The following is a 17,524-nucleotide window of genomic DNA, read 5'->3' as shown; positions in this document are numbered from 1 at the left end:
CACTTTTTAAGTATCAGTTGTAATAAAAGTTCCTCTGAACTCGAAACCTTAGACAAAAAAGGTTGTAGGTTATGAAATATCGCTTTCCAACACGGAAATAGCGGACTCGAAGGGGTCAACAGGAATTGTCCTCGATCAGAAATCATGCAATCAGTTTTTGACGTGTTAAAGACCATCTTGGACTTAAAATGTAGTTCAGGGAACCGCTTCCCCCTGTTATGTCCCCTTTCAAAAGATTGATTACACGATTTGATTAAAGAAGTCCAGATCACCAGGAATCGCAGGTGCGAAATGCTGGAGGGACGAATCCCGCAATGTCATTGTGCTACATACGGCTTTGGACTAATTCGGTTTCATCACAGTAATATCAGAACAGCTTTGTTAAAGTGCAAATTTTACATGAATCCGATACTTCAACATGCTACTATGACAAGTTTTCAAATGAAAATATTAACATATGCCCTTGGGTGACATTAGGATGTTTAAACGAAACCTGATCTTCGAATTTTGACAACTCGGGGAAAACACAATGTAATCCGAGACCGAATTTAGTTTTATTACATTAAGACCAAGACACGGCTTCTTTGGAATAAATATGTATATAAGAATTAAGTAGCTCGATAAATGGTTTCGTGGAGATTTCGCAAAAGGACTTTATGATAATTTTGTTGTATAAGGCGTTACAAAAGTGTTCATGTCATAAAAGGTTTACTGCGTCTTCGAAGATCCCAGTGCTCAAGTTGTCAATAAGGAAGAAAACACGTCGAACACCAGTATAGGTCAAGTTTTCATATTAACAAATTTGTGTTAAGCTCTTGTCGTGTGTTGCAGAAATCCATTTGACCTCCAAAACGAGGACCAAAAAGCGTTGTTTAAAATTTTCGTGAATTAAAACTCTTATCATCCGATATATGTTGTCAAGGGGATAAACAATTATTGGTAGAAACTAGACTTAACACTTCACTATATTACCCTCCGTCAGACAGCGAAGATAGCGCGCGCCAGTATTGAAAAGATCGCAGTCCAATCGGTTTGGGCGCGCGGTATCGGGGGCTTAGGGGTCCTGCTTTTAGAACCATCAATTAATCACGCGGATATTGCAAAAAGTTTGGCATGCCGCGATAAGAAAAATTCGCTTGAACTTTCAGGTTATATGGCGTTATATATTTTTCATTCACAAATAAGAATTAGCAGTTTTACTTGATTTTTTCCGAGTTACAAACTTTGGCTCATATCTTAGTATATCCAATGTTGCACCTATCTAGGACTTAAATTCAGACCAAATAGAAACATCTTTCTTCTGTCTACCAATGCCCTGACAAGCCCCTGTCCTAATTCTGATGTTAAAAATCTCCACTGATACATCAGAACACGTTCGATTTTATTCTCTTTTCCTTGTCGTGACTGATTTTTCACCTCACTTTGTACGCCAGGACAAGTATGGCGTGTTACACGGAAGACGGCGGGTCCAATCGCCCGTAGGTTTGTCGTTTTGCCCCCTATAGTTCGCGACTCTGTTGTGCAGTGATCTCTGGGCCCATCAGAATGCCCCACCCTCTCCCAGATGTTCATTGATACATAGATACACGATTTTTGTTGTTCCTCTATTTTTAAAAGTTGGGAAAACTTGATAAGTTATCCACATGAAACTGTTATCGTGGCTTGTTATAGCTAGTATCCTGTGTCAGTTTGGTTTATTTGCCGTACATCTGCTTTAATTTGGCATGTTGGGCTACTTAACGCTCATATGATCACACGCCTTAACAAAGACATTACGATAACTACACCACCTCTTTAAATTTAAAAAAAAAGTTTATTTTTAGCTCTTTTCTTAAGTTCAGTAGCCAAAACACAAGCAATCTTTCTTTATTCACGCATTAAGACTTTTTTTCCTTAAACGTTTATATTCTATTCAATCGAGGCCAATTAAAATCGATTCCTCGCACCTGTTCTGTTAGAAAAGTCACCTTTTCCTGATCTGTTTTGAGATGAAAGTGTGACCTTACGCCGAACCAGACTCTGTGTTGATAACAAGAAGCACACACACAGACAAACAAACATACACAGTGATAAGACTATCGACACTGGAATTCATGATACCGACCGACACTAGTTTACCAGCTTCTCTAATGACCTGCTATTAGTTTCACAAGAACATGCCAAGCAGTTCTACCGGGTAAATGGTATGATAGAGTGCGATGTACCCACTGTCACACAGTGTTTGCTCAACTCCAAATATTATACCCCCAGCTTTGTTAATAAATGAGAGCCATGGAAATGAAAACAGATTATTTATCTGTGTAAATCTACGTATAAAAGTCCTGTAATCTGAATTCTAATTTGTATTTCAAAGAACAACTTCTGTATGTAAGAGAAAGCAAGATGGAGGCAATCTGGTCAAAAAGAGCTATTTTTGTATCAAATAAATATGAAAAGATGCCAGTCTGTGAACAAGAACTTGGGTATCATTTCTGTATCATCCAAACCAAAAGATGCTTACATATCAATTCTAATATTTCTTCTATATGAAGATACTCGGTATTATATCTTGTAGAATTTTCTTTTATTATAGGTTTAAAGTTTCGAATCGGAATTTGGTGAAGACCGTGGAAATAAGCATGTACTGAAAGTGCTCTAGCAGGTTAAGTTGACATGCATTTTTCGAAATGATGTGTTAGAATTCTTCATTTGGTCACCGAAAAACAAAACAAAAATTACTCATTTGGAATCACGACAAGTAGCTTGCTGAACAGGAGGCGTTTCCATGTCGGCTCTTTGACGGTACAGATTTCTGAAGTCAAAAATAGAAAGAAACATTCCGTTGATATAATATCAATGAACCTTTGAAATGACATGGTAACCTGAAATTTTGTCAATTAGATTGACCCACCTACAGTTCAGTTTAAAGTTTAGCATTCCAAATTACGGCACCCCTTTGTTGTTCATTGTGAGGTGCACTTCGGAAAGTTGTCGGCACTTTTCATGTTATAATCTCTGCCCTGGGTTGTATTTAAGGTGAAAAATGTAATATATATGCTGTGATGTTAAATTATTCTGCCAAATTTAACACCAGATCGGATTATAAGACAGAGCTATTGGGCTTTGTGGTCACCTTGTACATACTGCTCCTTATGCCCAATCCTTACCGATTTAGTTCATTTCAAATACATTAATATTTCGTCAGTTATATTTTCATACAAATACTTATATCATTCAAATTTTTTCTTCATTCTACACGAGTGTTACATAAACTTAGCTATGTTTTAGTCTTATTTCTGGTAGCTAAATTAGATGCTTAAAATAATTCATAAATTAAAATATGAATTTTTTTCGAAATATTCCAACCCCAATCCATACCAACAACCAAAGAATTTTATTGTCTAACAAAATATACGTATTCGTATTTTCTAAATATTACAATGATGTTGATTGAATCTTAAATGTACATGTGAGGCAGGGTGTGGTGAATGAATAGGAAATATGACATAAATCCGATAGTATCTAATGTGCACAGGACAACTAATCCTTTAGTGCATCATGTTGACGAACAAATGTTGAAACCACAAACCACATGAAAAATATAAACTTGTCCAGGGCATCTCCCAGATCAAACAGGTCATCAAAATATATTTGTCACGAGATACTCGACCTTGTTTCCCTCCCAACCCTTTGCATACCGGACCGAACCGTAATAATTAGCGTAATTATAATTACCAAAAATGTTACGGTAGTATAACATGTAATGAAAATACTTGCATAGAATATGAACTAAAATAAAATACTAGTGTTTTTGTAATAAAGATAAAAAGATAGACAAAGATTCGAAGAAAATCGTTTCATGTCAGTGCACTATATATGATTTGAACATATTTTATTGTTTAACACAAAAGGATCAGAAACAAGTTCTTGCAACTTACAAGTTCTTCTCCTGGTGTTAGTAAAGTTGATACAGTTAGTAAAGTTGTCATAATAATAACATAATAAAGTATATAATATTGACAAGTAACATAAATGAATTGAAATGTTAATCAAATCTTAATTTTAATTATATCTTTGCACTATATATGTTACATTAAGTGTTAAAATTTACCAATTTCAACGATCTACAATAATATATTTTAGGTAGGGAGAGGAGGGGATTATTATTTACTATCATTAACTATTTGTTGATGTAATGTTTAATTTGATGACCTCTGTTGTGTTGTATGGATGTGACTCTTATTAATTCAACCTGACTGTTTTTAAATCGTATTTCAAAAGCAACAAAGCAAGGCGTAGTTAGTAGGAGGCTATTGGTTTTCATTCCACTCCGGATATTCAGTTTGCAGAATGCACTTGTATTCCTTAAACGCAAAATAAATCTTTGCAACGATTGTTCTAGTAAACAACTATTTTTTACTTTTTGTAATTTTAAATCATTGTACACGAATTTAGATAAACATTTTTGCTCCTGCAGACAAAAGAAAAAACAAAACAAATTAACAACGCAAAAATTCATGGGAATCTACGAAGGTGTAGGAGTTGAAAGAAATTTTTTGTCTAAGAATTCAAAACAGATACGTTTTTACTGTTTTACAACGACATTGCTTATTAAATACAATCTTCTGTAATATTATGATCTAGTTAAAAAAAAGCCAATTTAAGAGAAGGATCGATTTTTGATCGATCATTTTTATTTCTGTGGCATTGATATTTATAAAGTCTCTTTGGTTTATATTGATGGATCAATTCCTGTTTTCTTGTCTTGTAAAACATATGAATGACATTAACCTACTTTTGAGGAATATGATTTGACGAGAAGTAAATATAAACAATTTGGGTGTAAACTTTCGGAGTATAAGGCGAATACTTTTTTAAAATCATTTTTTAGCTAAAACAAGTGCATGCATCATGCAATTACCATTTATTTTTGAAGCACAATCATTAACAAGATACAATGTACAAAAGACAATGACAGGTTTGAAGAAATTCTATATCTCTCCTTGTGTGGTGCTTCGAAACAAAAGTATTGCTTCATTACTCCCCTCCCCTCCCACGATTCATAGAATAAGTAACATTTAAAATAAAAGAAAGTCGGTAGCTATCTTCAGTGCGTGATTCTTTTCAATATCTAAATCAATCTAGCATCAAGGTCCTATAAAAAATGTTTTGGATCGGAAACATGATAATTGCAGCGATTATTTGTATACGTTGCAAAACCAAACTTTCTTGTTTGACAACATAGTGTATATTGAAAACAATTTGTATTTGTAGTAAATCATTGAAAAGTAAAAATTATCAATAGGAACTCTTTAAAAGATAATAAAACAGGAAATGGTGTTATTTTTATTCGCGACGAAGAAAAGATTTACTTTGATAAAGCAGACATAATATAGGCATTGAGTGAATGAATGATCGAGTGAATTTCAATGCGTTTATATTAAGACATAATCTCATAATCAATAAGGGTATATTGATCTATCAACAAGATAACTTTTTTTGAATTTTGTGAAGAGGGCAAAGATATCTTGGCTGTGCAAATAAGCTTCATCAATAGTTCTCGAATGTCAAGTGAATTAATAATGAAGGGCTAGGTGATTCACCCTGTCTTATGCCTACCGACATTAGGAATTAGCTTATGTTCGTACCACTGAGCATTGTTACCATTACATTTATCTATATATAATTTGTCAATCACAGAGTTTAAACGTGTGAAAGAGGGACTTTGATCTTTGATACCTGTGGCTACCGCAAGGAAGAATGAGGGATTGTTGAGTTTTCATGTGTCTCGTGCGACTGAAGCACCACAAAAAAAAAGGAAAATCCTAAAGGTGTTATTTTCATCGTCGATGTAGAGTTTAAGATAAATGCAGGTTAAAATAGCAGACATTGTTTCCTAAAGATGGAGAATTCTTTGGTAGATATAGACTTGATTTATGCAACCGTCAGTCACTCAACCAGTCTTAAATTTACTCCGGGCAAAATGTACAGGTGCTCATTTCTTTACATCTTTAACCTGGGCCAAGGGGAAAGTGAATAACCCTGAAGGATCTTTTCAAACGATAAACTGATAATCTGGTTAAAATATTGTTTGCATTCTCAGATATCTGAAAAAAAGTTACAGCCTTTTTGAAATGCTACACGAATCATCCGAAGTTCAAACCAATCATTTTATTAAGTCTTTCTTTGAACGAGTTATCCAGCATCTGCAACCCAAAATATGAAAAATCGGAGGGAAATACCATATTTTCACCTAAAACTAACTTTAAAGTATCTTGTTTGTGTCTGAATTGTTCTATAAATGTAGATTGAAATAATCATACTTAGAAAAGAAAGGTTTTATTTGATCGAATTTGTGAAAAGTATTTGAATTTTTTTGCAGTTCATCTCAAAAATCGCTACGAAGAAGAAGACAATGGGTTTTTAGGATTTATGATAGTAGCCAAACCAGAAAAAGCGAAAGATGAGACAACAACGGTCGGAAAATTTTATGTGAGTGATCTAATTAAAAAGTTATATAAAGCTTATTCTACAAGAGGTGCTTAAACTGCCTGTTAATTACTTAAATTAGCCAAATGCACAGCATTCTAGAAGAAGATAGAACCGCTCGAAATTGACTGATAATGTCTTTGTTAGATTATTTTGATGTTGTTGATGAAAAAGGTTTTATTGCTTATTACGTCACTCATTCACAGTCAATTCATTCTGCAGTTGAATAACTCATTAACATGTGCTTTGCTCTCTCTGCATTTCTCTGGTGCAACATCTCTTGGATAACCTATTTGCCTTTGAATGTTAAGAGTTCCGTTAATTTATCTTTAATTTTTCAAGCTTTTAGTATGGGAATTTTCTTATTTTTGCACATTTATCAGTCCTATAAAAAGATTACATAATTTAAACAGGATATAATACAAGTTACTGTGATATATATGCACCAAACTTCCCTGGAAATTACTTAGGTACAGATCAGATGCACAGAGCTGCATCTAAATACAGTACAAAAATGGTGACAAAGTAAATGAGGTGTGACAATCAGATGTTGTTGATTGTGGCTTTATTTAGATAAATCAGCTGGTGTAGCACCTGTGTAGATGTATTTGTCTTAAATAAGAACACATGCTTCTTCCTATTTTTCTCTCGCTGAAAAAGATGTGCCATGAAATGCATATTTAACACTTTTCCTTGGGGAAAAAGAGAGAGAGAGAAAAAAAAATACTCTATAATAATTTCATTTTTTGATTTTCAGAGGATGTAATTTTTTCTTTGACTAACTAAATTTTTTGAAATATTATAAGCATTGAATTAAATAGGTTCCTCAGTCATAAGATATTTTGTCTTTGCTTTTCTAAAAAACCATGAATTTCCTTTTTTAAACTTAAGACATGCATTTACTACATGTAGGTCTCGCACTTTTCTGTTTGGTAGTTAGTATAAGTGAAGTAGTAAGAACATTGTTAACAGGTTAATGTTCTATGTAAGTAGAGAAACTTGTATAATTCCTCAATCTGTATTTAAGAGATAAGATCCTTGTCTATAAGTTCACTGTTTGGGCAAGTTACTTAAATGAAATGCATATTTTAATAAAATTATTTAATGCTGAATGGCATTGCAAATCATCATAGATAAAAATCTTGGAATTTTTGTGAATAGAACAGTTTTATACATACCATGAAATTATGCAAAACAATGAAATTGTATCAATAAGTTTGAGTTAATTAAATGTATTTGCACTATTTAATTAACAGTATCAAAATTTTTATGATTTTTCAACAGAAGTTCAAGATAAGCTCAAAAAGAAAGTTAAAGAAAGACTTTCCAAAATTGCTTTTAAAAAATTATTTATAAAGTGTCTCAATATTTGATTGTCTTGTATGTTGAATCTCCTGCCAAACTCGAAATAAAATGATGAATTCAAGTAAATGATTTTTTCCGTTCCAGTAAAGTGGTAGATTTTCTTTCAAATATTCCTGTTCACTGTTTCATGTACAGATTGTAAATGATAGCACAAAACCTAGGTCAATGTAGGAAATTAAACCAGTGCATGATACAAATAAAGAAACCCTTAAGAAAATTTTATATATTTATATGCATCAATACATTTAGAATCAAATGATGAATGACTTTTTAGAGTTTTTTTTATGTTTGTGAAATTTTAACACATTTTGTGTTGCCAATGATTTATGGGCCTAATTTATGAAATTGAATTCATTTTTAATGCAAGGGCACTTCAGAATACAGTCATACACTTCTGATTATAATATGAAAATGAAGATTCATTTGTTAATTTTTAAAAAAAAATTAATTGTAAATAGATAATGTTAACCTATTTAAAATGTTAATGAAGTTTTTGATTTATATTTTGTTTTTTTGGCTATGGTGTGTCAGCTAATGTCATTGAATGAAGTCATTAGATCCTAAACACTCCAAAAAACTGCCACTCAGTGAAGCTTATAAGATTTATGTTGGGATGACCAATTGATTCAAATTAATTCACTCCTTTTGTTGAAATTGCATAAATTGTTTGTACTGAAATATTGTGGGAGGTAGTGACTACAGTGTAGTTTATATATTAATAATATGAAAATTATATTATTTGAACTGAATAAAAGAATTTGCAATTTAAATATTTTTAAGTTCATACATTAGATGGTACTATATATGGTATTTATTACAAATACAGTTAATTAGATATAAAAATCAGTTGAATATATTAATCTATAATTGTTAATCCTATTTTCAATTCTTAATTTTTTTGTTTCATATGAATCTATATATTTGCAGCTTCCTAGGACAGCCAAAGCTCAGGAAAATCCGGAGTGTAATCACACAGTTATCACCCATTATGTTCTCATGGAGAAGAAAGAGGTCTCCTTTACATGGCAGGCCCCAGAGCCAGGAACTGGATGTGTAGAATTCAGGTGAGTCATGTAGGCCCCAGAGCCACGAATCTTGTAGGCTGAGGAACCTTTCACACTTAGCTAGGACTTATCAAACAAGATGACTTTACCTCTTGGTCAAAGGATCAAGCCATTCAAACTGAAATTTTCTAATATTTTAATAAGTTTTCTGAGATGAAATTTACAGGCACACTTTATTCTTGATTTGTTGATGTGATGCGAGTTTGTGAATTTCACTGCAAAGCAAATATTGAAAAATATTATGTGCAGTGAATTTGTTATAGCTTGACTTGTCACTTTTTGCACACATTAGAAATCTGGCAACATGAAATTGGATCACAATACAAAAGTATTTATTTGTATACATGCATTGAAATTAAGATTGAGATTAAGATTAAAGTTTGATATATGATGAAAATTGAAAGATAATTAACTAAAGCACTGGCTCAGACATATTTACTTAATTAAGTATGTGTCAGTGTTATTTTTAATTGTTTGATGGCTTTATTCCTTGATTTGGCTTGTATTTAATACAATATATTAAGTTCGTTAATTCGTCGTTTTTCTAGACCCAGAGGGGAGACCATTCCCTGATACTTTAGCTGATTAGAGAGTCAATAAGTGTGCATATGTGCAAAATAGCGGACATTTTTGGATGACTGTCAAATTCTTTGGGATTACACAGTAAAAATGATTTCATGAAAAGCATTCCAATTGCTCTAGGACAAGAAGATCCATATAAAAGTGTCCCTGTGTACTGTAGAAAGTCTTCGATATGAACATGCCTTTTCACAGGCATACGGTGACATTGGCACGGAGTTGATGTCATTAATTTCAGATTGTGTTGGTCTACAGGTGTCAATAATCTGCTGGGGATTGGCATTCAATTCTCTAAATTTTCAAGGAGTGCAGATTATGCAGGTTTTAAGTGAGTTAAACAATAATAGAATAGACACAGAATGAGATATTTGAGCGCTAATTGGTGAAATCGGCACCAGATGTAGTAAAAGAATATGACTGGTGGTCTCGTAAAGTCAACACAGTCTTAGAAGGAATGCATGTAATGAAATACCTCTGAAGTTCGTCCCTCATAATACCACATAAGAGTAAATATTGACTTTTTCCCTAACGTGCACTTGCAGCAGAAAGTATCCCAAATTTTTTGGTATTTTGTCGTGAAAATTTATCGAACAAGAGTGTTTGGTTAGCATGACTGTATTGTTTGAAATCCCTCATTTAATCAGAATATCTTATTACAAACACTGTCTTCTTTTACGTGTTTGTCCCATGTAAAGTGCAGGCAAAATATGTTTGATAAATTTAAAGATGATAAACCTGCATGTATGCGACAATTGTGAGACAAAATTGACTTGAACTAAGCCACACAGAATTCGACCTTGAAGTTTATTTGTAAGAGCATTAATTGTTCTTATTCTAAGTGATTAATTTAAGAATCTGGACAGTGTGGGATTAAAATAATATCTTTTTACAGGCAGTTTATTGTTTTTTATGTAACCAGACTTTAAAATTCTGGACAATGTTCTGATAACAAAAACTAATTAAGAAAACAAGACAAGGATAAACAGAATATCAGGAAGATAAAGTGTCTCTAAATGGCGTCATTAAAATTAGGGTTTATATGCAATATCCTCTGTTGATGAGGCATAAAAGCATTTGATCTGCACAATAACATGATCCTCTGATTGTGCTACAGAAGACATGAATGGATTTCCAGGAGCCTGGAGTCTGTGCTCCCTGATTATAGGTATCTGAAAAAAGAACCACGGCCAGCAGACGGCCACAAGTCCGCAGCAAATATCAAACACTCCGCAGCCAGTATCAAACACTCTCGTGATTAGCCATTACTTATCACAAGTTGATGGGGTTCTAATGGCAGAAATTAAAATGGTTTTAACTTCCTGTTAAAGAGCTTGTCGAGATTAGGTTTATCTCGCAAGCCGCGACTCGTGTGCAGGGGAGGATGTTAAAAAAACTCATTGAGTAATTCATTCATCAGGTTTTTAACAATTGAAGTTTCTTATATATAGCAGGCTTGCACAGCGTATGAATGGGAAACTAATTTATTGCTCAATTTATTTATTAAACATGAAAGACTATATGAATGTATAGATAGAAAGAGAGTTATGCTTAATTTCATGAGTGTACTCGCAGAATTTGCTCAGTTGTACCAAGAAGACCAGAAAGAAAAAAATCGTGCTCAATAGTTTTTTGGGGAATGTTTCATCTTTTTCTTGTGTTTCCGGTCCGACTTCAAAAAATAACTTTTGAAGTTTATTGCAGGAAAAGATTTACAGAAAGATCTATACATTCATTATTATGAATGAACATAATGAACATTAGATTAAATGTTTCATCAATATGTCTTTATAGATGAAGAACATGTATTTAAACTCTTTTTTGTAAAACCATCCCATCTCTTGCGATCTCAAGGCTAGAGCGTGTTTGAGCCATTGAGCTCGTCAGTCAAGGAGAAAATGATCAGTATATAAATAATATCGTAAATCTTTGATTTCTGGCAGAATGCTGATGTTTTAATTAAGCTGAGAGATATATTTACACCACATGCCATACAATAATGAGATTTCTTTTTTATCTTTTCGGTAATTTCTTTATGAATGCAAGGAAGAGTAAATCAAAATTATCTTTAAAGAATATGACAATAAAGAGAAAGTTTGAATGATTCATTTATCATTTAGAAATAGCTTTGTGATGCTTTTTAAGTATCAAAAATAGCAAAAATGCCAGTTTTAAAGTCAAAGCTTGAAATAATTCAAATCATTTTAATTTCAATTATTAAAAAGTTACCAGGATAATTGAGTAAAAATGTTGCCCTGTCCAATAAACAAGTGCCAATACTCAGATAATGATATTATTCATAATGACTTAAGTAATCTATGATGAACTAGCCTCCATTTTTGTGGTTGGTGAGCAAATTTTCAGCAGTTTTTTGATAAGTTTTATTTTGACTACAGTTGTAAATCTGCATGCCATACTAGCTGATTTTGAAAAGAAGAAAAATTGAAGCTAGAAAAAGCTTAGCATAATTTTGTGTCATTTCAACTTCTCACATACACCATACAATAAAAATGTGCATGAAATAATGCAAATGTTATTGCTCTGGAATTTTGTTGTGGTACAAATCTCCCACAACACCTGGCTACTGTGACAGATCATGCCCGCAACCTTGACTTTATGCTATGTGTAGCTAATCTAAGGTCTAGGTAATATGATTTGTAGTCTATATCAAGAAATTCTAACAAAGCAGGTATTTCAGCAAGAAAATATTCAAGCAAATTTGAGAGGAGATATGATATTTAAATCTTTCAAGATAGGCATTACATCATTTAAAAGTATGCACATTATTTTGGTCATTTCTTAATTCTCTTCTTTAGCAAACAACACCTGTATTCTGTATTCTGTGGTATAAAGGCTGCATGTGACATATACAGGGCCATACATTATAGCGTTGCCACTCGATAAATCTCTTGCTCCCTGCTTGCCAAGATGATGGCCATTTTTGTCAATCCATCTCATTTAGCATTTAAAATATGTAAGCTTCTGATAGTAGACATTTGTACTGGCCACTGCGTGCTGGTCAGATGTCTACAGCATACGTCAGTTTAAGGGTGACACATTTGTTCTGCGCATCAGCAGCCATGTTATCTGTCAATCATTCAACCATTGTGGTGACCTTGATGACCTCAGGAATCTGTTAGTGCCACCTAGTGGTAGAAGAAAACCACTTTTAGGAGGGGGTGTTCCGATTAATGAGTTAACTGTGACCTAGGTGATGCACTTAAACATGTGTCAACAAGAGGAAATGAAGGTAATTGGTGCACAAAATCAATGAATTAAAGTTTGAAATTGATTGCAAATGCCAATCTGCTGATTGTGCTTTGTACATATTCCTCCATATAAAGCTTTTTCAATGAAGAACCTTAAAACTACTGGACAGTATATAATCGGTTTCTCAATCTGTTGGAAATCTATTGGGCTAAAACAAATTCATAAAATGGAAAATGCCTTGCAGTGCAGCCAAGTCATGAAATGTTTAAATTACCTTAGTGTGCTAACACACTGAGTAGAGTTAGCTAGCTCGGAAATAAAGAAGTTAAATAAAGAAGTTCTGAAAAAAGAAAAAGATTCAACTTTGGCCATGGATGGTAAATTATCTGAATGGGTATAAAGCGATGGTGTTAAATGATAGGCCAATAGGGTAGCTTTGACGAGATACCTGTGAAACTGTCAAACCTGAGATGATCTGTCAACTTCTATAGACCGGTCTGTCTTAATTGGAACATTTATTTAATGTTTACTTCATGCTGTCAGATTAGTGAGGTGCCTTGTTTGGATATGTCATAATTCTGTAGTGTAGAGTCAACTTTAATTTGTCAGACCAGTAGTTTACAGTCTCGTAGCCAGTCATTATCGGATCCCCATAGTGGGGAACCCCTCTCTCCCGATGTGCTAATTTGGAAATTGAATGAAAGCCGAGAATAAGCGCTCACTGCAGACAAAAAGATGACAGGGCCGGTCCCCCAGTGTTTACAAACTGTCCAGGCAATGTTAAATGACAAGCACCCGATATCACAGATTTTTATCAGGTCTTACAATCTTACTGTCAAATTTCACAGACCGGCCGTCATCCCGAGCTTGATGCTCTTTTTTTTTCTTTATTAAGTCTTTAAAAAACTACAGGCCGTCTTTCTGTGAGGTTTCAGGGGATTATGAAAACAAAAGTATTAGTAGAAGTAAAACACTGGGCCAGACATAAGGGAATTTCTGGAGGGCTTAAGTACTGTAGTACCAAGGTCTATCAGGTACAGATCTAATAAGCCCTTACAGCTGCACATTTTTAGAATAGTGAGGGGGAGAAAGGAGTGAAGGATAATTGAAATTATAATGAGATGAAAATGACTTTACTGCCGTTTTTTGGATATTTATTTTTAATTTTTTTTTGTTGAATTCTGAAATAAAAGAGAAAAAAATAAAACTGGTGCTAGTAAGACTAAAGTAAAGTTATACATGTACTGCTAATATAGGATGACAGGGGAAGGATAATATTTTATTTCTCTACAAGCCATGGAAATTATTTCAAAAGTATAAACACTTTAGTTGTATGCACTGAAATCAAAAAGGCAAAATATGTTGCCAATCAGAATGAAAGACAATTTTAAAAAAGGGAGAGAAATCTTGTATGCCACATAATTACAATATAGCCACTGGGTACTGGGGTAGTATGGATTATATACTGAGAAATTTTAGCTACTTTTGATGAGCCACAAAAATTATGATATCAAATTGTGATTCATTTTCAATCGTCTTGTTGAATATCGTCCACTGACGAATTATTTTAAACATTTTTTTTTTTACACAGCACAAGTACAAGGGTACTAGATTGAAAACAGATCATTTCTAAAAATCTCCTACAGAATAAATTTTGTTTCCCAAATGCATAAAATATTTTAGACTTGAGAGCAGATCATATATAGATCATTTCTAAAAATCTCCTACAGAATAAATTTTATTTCCCAAATGTGATCAAAGCTAGATCAAAGCTCTTTTGGTTTCCATTAAATTAAATGTCCAGTTAAAATGGAATTGGTGACACTAAATTTTATTCAAAAGTTCACAGTAATAAAAACAAACTCCTCAGGATTATCTCAGTCTTCTTGTGTACCCTCTGGTGCAGCATATTTCTTTTTATTTTAGCGACAAAAATAATTCTGCTGACAAATTCCTGGCAATGATTTCAATTATATTGACTTGCATTTGATACATCAAGTGTGTTTCGGTCATAAAATCAGATGAAAAATTATTTCTCATGCTAAACTTTCATTGAAATTGAATTTCAAACTGCCTGCTGATGCAATATAAAACATTTTTGAAGCTAAGAATTTAAGAACCATGTATGTTTTTTATTCGTAATGATAATAACATATAGGTACACATTCAAAGCACTTCCTTTAGGGAATTCAAACCAACTTTCAAAGGTTAATATTGTGACTTATTTTCTGATATACAGACATATAAAATCTCTTAAAGAAAAGAACTACTTTAATCTGTCACTGATGGTGTGGAGATTATGAAAATATTTTTCTCTGCATGTTGGAATAGGATCGCTTGATTCTTAGGCTTGTTTTGGGAAGTAAAACCATTAATGTAGCCAGAAGGATTTATTCATTGTTCACATACATTATTTATTACTGTAAATGTACTTTTATTACAGGTTATAATCACAATTTCTATAAAATTCACAGGAAATTCCTTAGATTGCTGCTGTATGTAGTCTGTAGATCACTAAATTTTCATGACTCCTTATTTAAGGGGATCATTAAATCTTTTAGCAAGAAAAACAAGCTAATTCAGAGAATTCGTGTCAATGGATCAAGAGAATTATTAAATGTATACAAGAATATTTCCACTAGAGAATTCTAATTGAATTTAAAACATTAATTAATCATAATTTAGCCTTTCTTAAGCATGCTTGATGATCTACATTTTAGAATCTACAATAAATAAATATCACAGCAAAAAAAAAAAAATCGAGCTTACTTACGTTTGTAAAAGTTACTTATTTAGCAATGAATTTATAGCACGGCTTATTTGCAAAGTGTTTATTTCGATGTAAATTTATACAAGAGCAAGAACCGTATGATTGGCTTGATACAATGATCTCCACATTAAGGATATATCCCTTATCTTGACTATTATGTAAATAAGTACCATAAAAATGCACTAAGAATCAGTGATCGGGGTTACATAGGAGTCGTAAAATAAGCTGTTGATCCTAATCTTTGGCTCCCCCTAGTCATACCAGGTGTGCTACTTAACCATGGTCAGGGGACCAGACAAAAGGCCACCAGATCACCAAGACGTTCAGGGTTTTGGAGTGGGCTTAGTTCAGGAGATTTAGCATTTATTATTGGGAATTAGGAAATTATGACATAATTGACTTGTTGTTGTGGAAGGATAAGAATTTTGTAATTCTAAAATATGTTGCAAAGGCAAAAAAATGTTGATTGGTGTCTATGACATTGTTGGGTGTGAGAAATTACAGTGGAAATGTTTAAATCTTCTAAAGATTCAATACGATAATTTGTAATTGGCCCATTATTGGCTTAATATTTCAATAAATTCAGTTGATCGGAATAAGTGTTGAAATTAAATTTTTAAAGTCTTCAAAACCTGCAAATAACCATCATGTAAATTATTTCAATCTCGATCGCTATTTGTGTTATGCTTTTGACAAATACTTGTGACTTACAATTGTTTAAATGTAATAATTATATAGTTTAGGTAAATTGCCTAGTGATAGGTAATCTAGACATGCCTTTGGTACCATTTGATCTATTTGACTTTTTATCCCCTGCATATTATAAAAAAATTAAGATAATATATTCATCGTGATTGCAATTTGCATGCAATAATCTATTTAATTAACTCATATTGCAATGCTTGTGCAGGTAAATTATCAGGTATAAAAAGAAAAACAGCTTGATCTTTTTTGATTTGATAATTTTTAAACCTATCCCTTTTGTATCCTACACTCTCTATCATCCATTGTGAATTTTAATAATGGTGCCATGATTAAGTTGATGTGTAGATCGAAATATTCAAATGACAGTTCAATATAAACTTGTCAGTAATATAAATGTGCCTGGTGACTTTTCTTACCTCCAACAGGTTCAATTTTCCACCCCCGCAAAACATTTACAAAGTATTGCTTTAACTTTTATAAAAAATTACTGTTCAGAAACAACATATATTAGTATAATTTATAAAAACCTATTATTTTATTGTAGAGGTACAGTGATATCAGAACATCCAGATATCTGGTTCAAAGACGACGGCGGCCTGACGTACAAAGTCTGTGAGGATGGTAAGCATCTATATAAAAGTAAAAATTATCATGAAGCATGGTTATATAAAGTTGTCAAAATTAAAATAAAACTTGATAAATCGGATGATTCTAGATTTTGAGGTTAAAAAATACTAGTAAATGAAGACAAAAAAGGTAATTGGGTTTTAAATTCCAACTCCCTTCAATCTATATCTATGGTATTAGAGACACTGAATGTTCAAAATATGTACCAAAATCGCAACTGTACTATTTATAAAAGTTAAATGAAGCTGCAGAACATTGAATTAGCTGGGCTCTAGGAAAAAGGTTCTTCACTCAGAGGTTCATTTACAATCATTGTATTGGAAACTGTAATCCATACAATAATACATTTTATTAATTTCAAAATGATGTATAGTTTAAAGTCAGCAACCTTTTTCTGTAAAATGTAATTTTAGATATAGGAGATAGGTTTCAGGCGCGGATCCAGGAATTGAAGTTAGGGGGGGGCGCCAAAAGTAGGCAAGGGGTCTGGGGGCCGCCTTGAGGCCACCAGTGGGTCGAGGGCAAAGCCCTGCTGGGGGCCCAGGGGGCGAAGCCCCCGGAAGCTCCTGGATTCTAGAGATTTTGTAGGGTAAAAATGAGGTCTACCAGGATACATATTTAAATTTTCTAGACGAAACTGTGATTTACGTTATTTTTGACAATTTTAGGGGGGGCGCGCGCCAGGTGCGCCCCCCCTTAAATCTGCCACTGGGTTTGAACATTTGTTCTATGATACATT

At 33.1% G+C, this 17,524-nt stretch overlaps 1 protein-coding gene across 1 annotated transcript in view; it reads left to right on the top strand.

Moving 5' to 3' along the window:
- LOC134270626 (zinc finger C3H1 domain-containing protein-like) overlaps positions 1-17,524 on the top strand; it is a 107,864-nt gene that overhangs the window by 68,935 nt on the left and 21,405 nt on the right. The window contains exons 37-39 of the mRNA XM_062752866.1: positions 6,362-6,471; positions 8,761-8,897; positions 16,703-16,779. Coding sequence (XP_062608850.1) covers positions 6,362-6,471; positions 8,761-8,897; positions 16,703-16,779 — 324 coding nt within the window. The remainder of the gene's footprint in view (positions 1-6,361; positions 6,472-8,760; positions 8,898-16,702; positions 16,780-17,524) is intronic.

The sequence above is a fragment of the Saccostrea cucullata genome, unplaced genomic scaffold, assembly GCF_032062105.1.
Source record: "Saccostrea cucullata isolate Sc308-1 unplaced genomic scaffold, CSIRO_AGI_Scuc_v1 ctg171, whole genome shotgun sequence".
Lineage (NCBI taxonomy): Eukaryota > Metazoa > Mollusca > Bivalvia > Ostreida > Ostreidae > Saccostrea > Saccostrea cuccullata.
Note: the sequence above shows the minus strand (reverse complement) of the source record. Positions and strands in the feature narration are given on the sequence as shown.